General features: G+C 36.1%; 1 protein-coding gene across 1 annotated transcript; it reads right to left on the reverse strand.

Annotated features, from left to right (window-relative positions):
- Window positions 1-230: 230 nt before the first annotated feature.
- On the reverse strand, window positions 231-8943 carry LOC131862529 ((R)-mandelonitrile lyase-like). The gene is made up of 7 exons (XM_059215003.1): window positions 8804-8943; window positions 4110-4155; window positions 2613-2670; window positions 2067-2087; window positions 1346-1978; window positions 371-1196; window positions 231-273 (listed from the first exon to the last, which is right to left on the reverse strand). Exons 1-7 carry the CDS (start codon window positions 8941-8943, stop codon window positions 231-233), a joined length of 1767 nt encoding a protein of 588 aa, XP_059070986.1.
- Between the last annotated feature and the right edge of the window lie 1221 nt (window positions 8944-10164).

The raw sequence follows: 10164 nt of genomic DNA on the forward strand, positions 1-10164 counted from the left end.
TTTGTATGAAAGTTAATCAAAGCTCAAATTAAATTTATTCTTGTAAATTTCATAACAATGTGCTATCTTGGAAAATATTTATATTGATAGGAAATGAGAGGTAAATTGAATTATTTACAATTTCACACTTTATCAAAAACATTACCATGTTTGGTATTATTTAGTTCTATGATAAATGAATGTGAGCACAACAAGTGTGCCAATTATTTCAACATGGTCTTCTCATATTTTTAAGAGATTGTGCGTTCTTGAAGGATATGAATTCCCATATACCTGCACATATTGCATGATCAAAATGTATTGTTAATGTTATATTTTTTGAGAATCGAAAAAGAAATAATGCAATAAAATTTTTAATAAAAATAAATACCTTCCAAGCATCATGGTTGTGGCTTGTGGGTTGGTACCAGGGGAATCCTTATAAATTGAGCCATCCACAACTCTGAGATTATCAACACCTTTCACCAGATATCTTTCATTAACCACTAAACCAGCTTGACAACCTCCATGATAATGGTTAAATGTGCCTAGTGCCTCTTTGCAAAGCTTCGCCAAGGCATCATCATTTGATTGATTCTTTGGTAATGCTATTCCAAGGAATTGGAGTGTTTTGGAATTTCCACTATCAGTAAATGCAAACTCTTGGATAGAAGATGACATACTCAGATTAACCATTACTTTTATACCTTTCACACATCTTTGTAGATCAAGAGAGTGTGAATAGTAGTTGTAACGAACATAGGGGTTATCTCGAGGGTCTACGCTTTTAAGCCAAAGATCACCCCTTGATAAGGGAAATGCCAACTTAATATCAAGAACACCTAAATATTGTGTATTTGTACCATTATTCCGTTGGACAAGGCTACCACTTTCGATGTAATTTTGGGAATTGTCTAAAATGCCCGCTAATTGTGAATAAGAATCTTCAAGTGGTTTCGAGGATACTATAGTAAAGGCTGCACTAGGATTATCTTGAACTTGTTTACCTACAAAAGGTGAATCTAAAAGAGCAGGAATATTCATTTCTTTGAGTTGTCTTTTTGGACCAATTCCGCTTAAGAGGAGAAGTTGAGTGCTACCTATGCTTCCTGCTGACAAAATCACCTCACTATTGATTGACAATTGATTAAGTGAAATTTGATAAATGAGACCATCATTATTGCTTCTGAACTCCACTCCGCTAGCCTTTTGCTTTCCTGCAATATAGATTGTTGATAATATTACATGCATACACATAGATGGATATATGAAATATATTTCTGAATATTTTGTAAAAGAATAAAAGGAATACTCATCAAAGTAAAGTAGGGTAGGGGAATTCTGAAAGCAAAATATGAATTGGTACCTGATCCCAAACTGAAGAGTATTCTGCTGGCAGTAGCATTGAGAAGAACTACAATATTTTCTGGATTTGCATACTGGAGTAGATCTGCGGCTGTATGTCTCTTTCCATTCTCGTCAAAGATTGAGCCACTGATCTTGGTGCCAACCAAATGATCGAAAGTGTGGCCGTTGTAAGGAAGAACTCCAGCTTGAAGAAGCCCATCCTTGGTAGCAGAATTCCAAGTAGAAAGCTTGTATTGTTGGAAGGCATTCAACCGTTCTACCCATTCATATGACTCATATACAAGTTTCTCATCCCACTTTATTTTCCGAATATATTCAGTGCTCGCCCTGCTGTAGACTCCACCGTTGATGGCTGATCCGCCTCCTAAAACTCTCGCCCGTACCAACTGCACTCCATCTTCTGAGACAAACCCCTGCGCTACTTTGGGATTAGTTGTGGGAGACCCTCTGAAATCCTCCACATCGGGAATTCCGTAAGGAGAGTCTCCCCTCTCCAATACTAAAACAGAGTAGTGCTGTGAGAGAGTTGCTGCCAGGGGACATCCCGCTGTACCTCCTCCAACCACAATGTAATCATATGATCTTGAAGCTGCCTTTTGAGCATCTGCTGTCATAAACGAATATGGGTACTCTGCAGTTGCACACAGAATCGTCAATGTCAAAAACAATCCTATGCTAAGAAACAACTATATTGATTCCAAACAAAAGTTTTTACCCACCCGGATTAGATGTTGCTGCTTCTGAACAGAATTGATGTGTAAACATCAGCAGGCATGAAATCAGAAGAAATAATTTCTCCATACTGAATGTGATTAACCAGTCTAATTCTTCTTCGAATGAATGTTTTGTGATGTATTTGCAATCGTTGCACTTATTTATAGATATTGTCTTTGAAATAGAATAAGAACAGTTCACGCGTATCTATCCATATGGATAGTATCGAGAATTTACTATGCATATTTATCCAAATTTTATATTGTCCTTGGTGGTTTTGTCAAACAAATCCCGTGATTGAAAAGTTCAAATTAGAAAATGAAATAAATTTTGTCAACCAATTATTGTTGAATTATCATCCCTCCACTGTCTTCGGTTTAATTAAAACAATAAAATAATGGACCATCTTGCATAAGAGTCTTTTACCAAGTCCAGTCAAGGGCAAGTGGAAATGTAACATGTCTGTCTTGCAGCCCATACGGTTTCATTCGTAATTTTATACATATTAACATATGGTCAACGTCTATCTACGTTTATACATATTAACATACGGTCAGCCAGACTTGTTGCAACACATATTGAATGCTCCAATTGTGCAAGATTCTCTTTCTACAAGAATTGACAATGCAAAGAGTCACCCTCAATTAAGATGTTTGAAATTTGAAAGGATTTAGTCAACAAGAGACCTTGGAGAAGGGCATGTGCTTCTGTCATATTATTATAACCATCCAGGAATGGAAGTACTGAAGCTACAAGAATATTTCCTTTATGATCCCTAATTACACACCCACCACCTGCTTTGCGTGCATTGTGTTTGGTTGCCCCATTAAAGTTTAACTTTAACTTACCTTTCAGAGGACGAATCCAATTGATTTTTAATCTATCTATTGTTCTTTTGGGGGGTTGGAAAGAGCTTCCCGTAAAAGGGAGATTAATGTGTTCCCAGGATTGAAGGAGTTTTTAATCCCAATCTGAAAACGAAGAGTTGATTGATTTGGATTTTGCTACATATGCATTTACTACTTCTGAAATAGAAGTTTCAATTTTCTGCAAGACCCGAGATAAGCTTGAAGGTTCCTATCTAAAGATCCTCTTGTTTCTTTCCCACTAGGTGATCATAGGAGGGATGAATTTCCAGATGCGAGAAAAAAATGATTGATGATAGAGTGAAGGCCAATTTGTGAATATATCCCAGAGATTCTCTGATAAGGGATAAATCCAATTCATTTTATTAATGATGTGAGCCCAATAGGACTGTGCAAAGGAACATTGTAATAGAAGGTGATCCACATCCTCTTGAGCCTATCCACAAAGAACACACCAAAAAGGATCAACAATCCCAAGTTTGATTAATTTGTCTTTTGTTAGAATCCTCCAAGCAAAGCATCCATCTTTAGAAAGGTCAACTTCATTCCAGCAGAATGAAAATGACCTTTGAGGTTGTGCTTGCTGCTCTTGACTGATAAGGGAGTTGTAACCTATTTTTATAGCTTCAACTCAATCTCAATACTTGGAGAATATGAGTTACGATTTGCAATTCCAAAATGCTCCAAAAGATTTATGGCGTATATAATTTGAATTGTAAAGATGCTAAAATCATATTATCAAAACTCAACTCTTAGGAAATAATGTAGGAGCCGTAATTTGTTGGCAAACTACATGTTCACACCTAATAACTTACAAAAATTGAGGCTACACCATATATAATTTTTCATCCAAGTTCTCATTCAAGAAGACAGTTTTCACATCAATTTGATACATATTCTAACTAGATTGAATAGTTATAAATGAGAATTTTTTTTGGGACTTGTAATGTCCACACATAGGACAATTATGCGAGTTAATTTAACTTATTGATAATTTATAATTAAAATATAATCCTATTGTTGCTATATAAATAGTTATAAGGTGAGGTTGTTCGTATAACTACGAGTGGTATCTTATCTTGTGAATGTTATAGATGGATTTTTTTTGATTGAGATAAACGGGTTTTACAGGGACCCGAAACCCAAAGTTAAAGAGCACAACAAACATAAGAAGTCACTAACTAGTCTGTAACCAATGACATAACAACCACGGAAACAGTGGCCAAACCTACACAACAAAAAAAAAAATAGAACAAGAAAAAACTTAAAGTTACTCACTCGACCAGAGATTACTTCATCTTCGAATTCTTTTGAGTCACCCTCTTATTGATGTCCTCGAGCTCATCCATGATGAACCTGGAGGTATTATTTTCCTGGTTTGTGCTTCTAGTCCTTGTATAGGGACCTGTGGTGGTTTGAAGTCTCGTACCCTGCAAGTTTGGTTCCTGGATTCTCTTCTTCCGTTTGATGTCAGAGGATGGAATGCTTCTGTTGGTCTAAGCTCTTTGATCCGCTATCATCGCATTTACCTTTTTAAGACCCCGAGCACTGTTATTCATGGCTTCCCTACTGATACCACTAGGTTCTTCAGATTACCCTTAATTTCTTTCAAGATAATCTCCAATTGACCAATCCTTGATTCCTGATCTATTTTCATGGTCTTTACATCTTCTGTGAGTTCCTGTGTCATTCAGAGAAGTTTATCCATCTTGCTTTCCATGGGCGTCTCGGTAAAAGTATTAATGATATCTTTAATTCCATCCTTTAACAAATTAATCTCCTTACTGACCCAAAGAAAGCAATTCTCCTGGCTTTTGACAGCACTGCTAAGGAGAGTAAAAAAATTAGAATCTTTTTGGGTAGCCCCCATTCCCCTTGTTCAATGTCAATGGGGATTTCCAACTTTATTTCCTTCTGCTTTTCCTTGGTTTCCCCAATTTTTCTAGTTTTAGACTTCTTCGTATTCAGCAGCCCCAAATCTTGCAATTTGGGGTTTGGGTTTTTATACTTATTGGCAGCCCATATGGGGTGTTTTTTTCTTCTGTTTCTTCCAGTGCCAGGTGTAATATTTCATTGGGGGCATTCCTCCTGAGAGGGACGGTATATCAAATCATCCGAGACATTGAGTTCTCACCCTTCCATAGCCATACCAGAATCTTCTTCGTCCATCTTCGTATCCGACACATAATGAACAACATTGTTGGAGGGAGATTTGGGGGGTTTAACCGGTCGTGAGGGTTTAACCCCAAGATCCTTAGCATATTCCATGGTGAGCATGATTAGCCCCTCATTGGTTCAGCAACACCTAGGCCTTGAAAAGCATCATGAAATTTTTTATTTTATTTTTTGTTTTCAATGTTGTGTTAAGGTTGTATAAGGTCCAAGGGACCATTTGAGGTCATTATAAATCATATTTGAAGGCATTAAGCCATTTCGTAAAAGGGAGATTAATGTGTTCCTAGGATTGAAGGATTTTTTAATCCCAATCTGAAAATGAAGAGTTGATTGATTTGGATTTTTCTACATATGCATGTACTACTTCTAAAATAGAAGTTTTAATTTTTTGCAAGACCCGAGATAAGCTTGACAGTTCCTTTCTAAAGATCCTCTTGTTTCTTTCCCACTAAGTGATCACAGGAGGGATGAATTTCCAAATGTAAGAAAAAAATGATTGATGATAGAGTGAAGGCCAATTTGTGAATATATCCTAGAGATTCCTTGATAAGAGAGAAAACCAATTCAATTTATTAACGATGTGAGCCCAACAGGACTGTGCAGAGGAACATTGTAATAGAAGGTGATCCACACCCTCTTGAGCCTACCCACAAAAAACACACCAAAAAGGATCAACAATCCCAAGTTTGACTAATTTGTCATTTGTTAGAATCCTCCAAGCAAAGTATCCATCTTTAGGAAGGACAACTTCATTCCAGCAAAATGAAAATGACCTTTGAGGTTGTGCTTGCTGCTCTTGACTGATAAGGGAGTTGTAACCTATTTTTACAGGTTCAACTCAATCTCAATACTTGGAGAATATGAGTTACAATTTGCAATTCCAAAATGCTCCAAAAGATTGATGGTGTATATAATTTGAATTGTAAAGATGCTCAAATCAAATTATCAAAACTCAACTCTTAGGAAATAACGTAGGAGGCCAAATTGATTGGCAAACTAGATGTTCACATCTAATAACTTTAAAAAATTGAGGCTACACCATATATAATTTTTCATCCACATTCGCATTCAAGAAGACACTTTTCACATCAATTTGATACATATTCTAACTAGATTGAATAGTTATAGATGAGAATTTTTTTTGGGACTTGTAATGTCCACACATAGGACAATTATGCGAGTTAATTTAACTTATTGACAATTTATAATTAAAATATAATCCTATTGTTGCTATATAAATAGTTATAAGGTGAGGTTGTCCCTATAAATACAAGTGGCATCTTATCTTGTGAATGTTATAGATGGATTTTTTTGATTGAGTAAATGGGTTTTATAGGAACCCAAAATCCAAATTTAAAGAGCACAAAGAAATAAGAAGTCGCTAACCAGTTTTTAACCAATGACATAAGAACCACAAAAATAGTGGCCAAGCCCACACAACAACACAAAAAGAATAGAACAAGAAAAAACCTAAAACTCACTCAACCAGAGATTACTTCATCTCTGATATCTTTTGATTCACCCTCTTATTGATGTCCTCAAGCTCATCCATGATGAACCTTGGAGGTATTATTCTCCTGGTTCTTGCTTCTAGTCCTTGTATAGGGACCTGTGGTGGTTTGAAGTTTCATACCCTGCAAGTTTGGTTCCTAGATTCTCTTCTTCTGTTTGATGTAAAAGGATGGAATGCTTGTGTTGGACTAAGCTCTTTGATCCACTATCATCTCATTTACCTTTTAAAGACCCCGAACACTGTTATTCATGGCTTCCCTGCTGATATCCACTAGGTTCTTCAGATTACCCTTAATTTCTTATAAGCTAATCTCCAACTGACGAGTCCTCGATTCCTGATCTGTTTTCATGGTCTTTACATCTTCTTTGTGTTCCTGTGTCATTCAGAGAATTTTATCCGTCTTTCTTTCTATGGGCGTCTCAGTGAAATTCTTAATGATATCTTTAATTCCATCCTTTAACAAATTAATCTCCTTACTGACCCAAAGAAAGAAATTCTCCTGGCTTTTGACAGTGCTGCTAAGGAGAGTACCCAAATAAGAATATTTTGGGTATCCCCCTGTTCCCCCTGTTCAATGTTAATGGGGATTTCTAGCTTTATTTCCTTCTACTTTCCCTTGGTTTCCCAATTTTTCCAGTTTTAGACTTCTTCATATTTGGTGGCCCCGAATCTTGTAATTTGGGGTTTGGGTTTTATTTATAGCTATCAAAACAGGTTGTAAAAGGCTTATAAAACCAGGGATGGTAAGATCATGAGGGGTTGGTGTGTATTGAAAGAAGAAAATCAATAAAACTTTGAGGTTTCCTGCAATTTTCTGAGTATTCTCAATGTGACAGTCTAATATCAGTTGTTTTTTCTTCTTGGAAACTTATTAATTAGCATTTGAGATCACTTGAGAATGATATAGGGGTGAATCCACAATATTTTGGTTTTGGTTTCATTTCTTGTCATTAAGTTTTGGAAGAGATATACCAAATTTTGTAAAAACTATTAAAAACCCTAGGTAGGGTAAACCATGACTTTGGAAATGTAATAAACCTCCATTTCATGTTGATCAAAGGATAATATTTGGTGGAATGGAGGAAAATAGCAAATATTTTCATTTTTTTTTGGTTTCAGGGTCTTAAGTTAAGGTTGGCATGTGCAAAATGATGTCAAAATGCTTATTTGACAATGGTAGAGTTTGGTAAAAATCTGATTCCTGTGTGTTACAAAGCTTTGTAATATTTTTTATGCAAGGATTATTGTTAAAATGTCACATGTATGGAAATAAAATTGAGTCTACTTTCAGTTTTTTCAATTCTGATGGAATTTAATCTAAAAAAGACCAAGTTATGATCATTTTTGTGAAAGCAGCCTGTTCAGAAAATGGTTTATCAGATTTATAGTTAGAAAATGTGTTGGTACAACTACGTATGGTAGAATAAGGACTTGAAACTTCTTGTATGGATATATTATGATGTTGTGAACAAAATTCCTTCTTATCAGAAAAATTCATCTTATGATTTTAGGGGTCAAATGAGTCAATTTCTAAAAACTACCATGTCTATGTGAGTTCCGGTCACTACTGCTACGAGAATGTTGCAAAAAACTATTATATGATTTTTTTATGTTCTTGGTGGCCATGTGTCATCTTTTAATGTGAAAATTATAATTCCAAAGTGTCTAAAGGTATTGACTTGTAGAGTTTGGCATTGTGACATGAGTTTATGGACAAGTTGCATCCTCATAGGGAAGTGGTTTGTGTGAGTAGGATATAAGGGTTTGGCGAAGTCTGTGTGTTTTTGAGTCTCAATTTTTCCTTAGACATATGTAATTAGCCTAATGAAATGTATTCCGAGGATTGGATTGAGTTTGTGAAGTTGATGTTTACTTTTGGTGGTTTGTGTAGCCTAGTGGTTTGAGAAAACCTATGTGTTTGAGTTGTGTTTAGGTGAGTGTTGCTACAAAATAAATTTATATGTGTTTGAACCTGATATGAAGGGATGATTTTAGTCATGGACATGAGCCTTTGCATCACTCATGCAGAACAGGGTTATCACCATTTTTGGCATGATTCACCAAGCTATTTTCAAGAGAAGATAATAGATAGAAAGACAAAGAAATTCTTTTGTTGTGCCCTAAATGGTTTAATATAATAAAGTGGTAAGAGAAAATGCTGGCATAACATCCATCAAGAGTAATGTACCTCATAATCACTGCGGCCATCTCCGCCCAAAGTAATTTCAGGTCCTTCTTGTTATAGTCGCCGTCCTTCATATTTTTCACCCATTTCCTCTCGCTATCTTTGTCAAAGAAAGCCGCAATGGCTTCTTTCACCGCCTTCATTTCTCTATAGAAATTGTTGCCTTAAATCTGCAAAGAAGATATCTCTGCAACAAAGGTTTCATCATTTCTAAACTCCACTCCAAACATCGTGAGGATGCCTTTCTCCAAACCATTCACAAAATCCTCTGTCACTTTCAGATCATTGCCACGAAGCCTCTCAAGATATGAAACAAGGACCCCATCAGTAATCTCCATCCATAGCCCTCTATTCTTTTCCCATTTCTCATAGGAGGTAGGTTCCATTATGTTCTTGTCACCTCCCATTAGAAAGTTATCTTTGCAACAATGGAATCATTATGAGATTTGCCTCTTTAAGATTACCAAGGCGTAGATGTGTGAATCATCATGTGCCAAGTGTCTTAACAAGTGCAATTTCTTTGAGTCTGTAATGTGTAATTGATTGTATAACTACCTTTTCCAAAGAATTAAGAATTTTGAAGGGGAAAATGGAATATGGGATGTATAGTTTTTCTACTTTTAATGGGTTGGGGACCTAACCAAGGATAGAAACTACCTTCTTAGACATGATAGCTCCTTTCAAAACTAACTTTTTGCATAGTGGCAAAAGTTGCATCTTTGTATGGGTAGCACCACATCTATTGCAAGAAGTTGTGGGGTAGAGTAACCGATCAAATATCTCCCTTCACTTTCATATGTAATAGACCCTAAGAACAACCTTATTTCTCCAAAAAAATCCCAGTTTAGGAAAGTTACAGCTCCTGGGGAAAGGAAATGTAAAAGAACGAGCAGGTGACATTTGTCACGTTCCACTACTAATGTGGAATTCAAAGAAACGGGAAAAGGGAGTTAAGAAGAGGCTGGAGGGAGAGAGGAGGCTTATGATTTTGGTTTTTAAGTTTGAAAGTATACTTGCTTGGGGGGTGCTAGAGAAAGAGGAGGAGATTGCAAAAAGTTAGAGGGCCTTATTTTTGCACATTGAATACTAATAGTTGGAGGTAGGTGGACATAACTCCTTGTTAATTTAATGTCGTAGATATATGACAATGTGTAAATCCTTGTTAATTTAATGTTGTAGATATACAACAATGCACAATTTTTTAGTGAGCATACATCAAATGTGTTCTTGTGTTATCTCATGCATTGTGAATTTGTTAATGTTTAGCGAGCATGTGTATGTGTGTTTTTACATTATCCCATGCATTGCAAATGTTGGTGTTGTGTTTTCGAGGGTGTGAAGGAAATGGTCACCCTTGGGAGGGA

Source organism: Cryptomeria japonica, unplaced genomic scaffold (assembly GCF_030272615.1).
Source record: "Cryptomeria japonica unplaced genomic scaffold, Sugi_1.0 HiC_scaffold_44, whole genome shotgun sequence".
NCBI classification, from domain to species: Eukaryota; Viridiplantae; Streptophyta; class Pinopsida; order Cupressales; family Cupressaceae; genus Cryptomeria; species Cryptomeria japonica.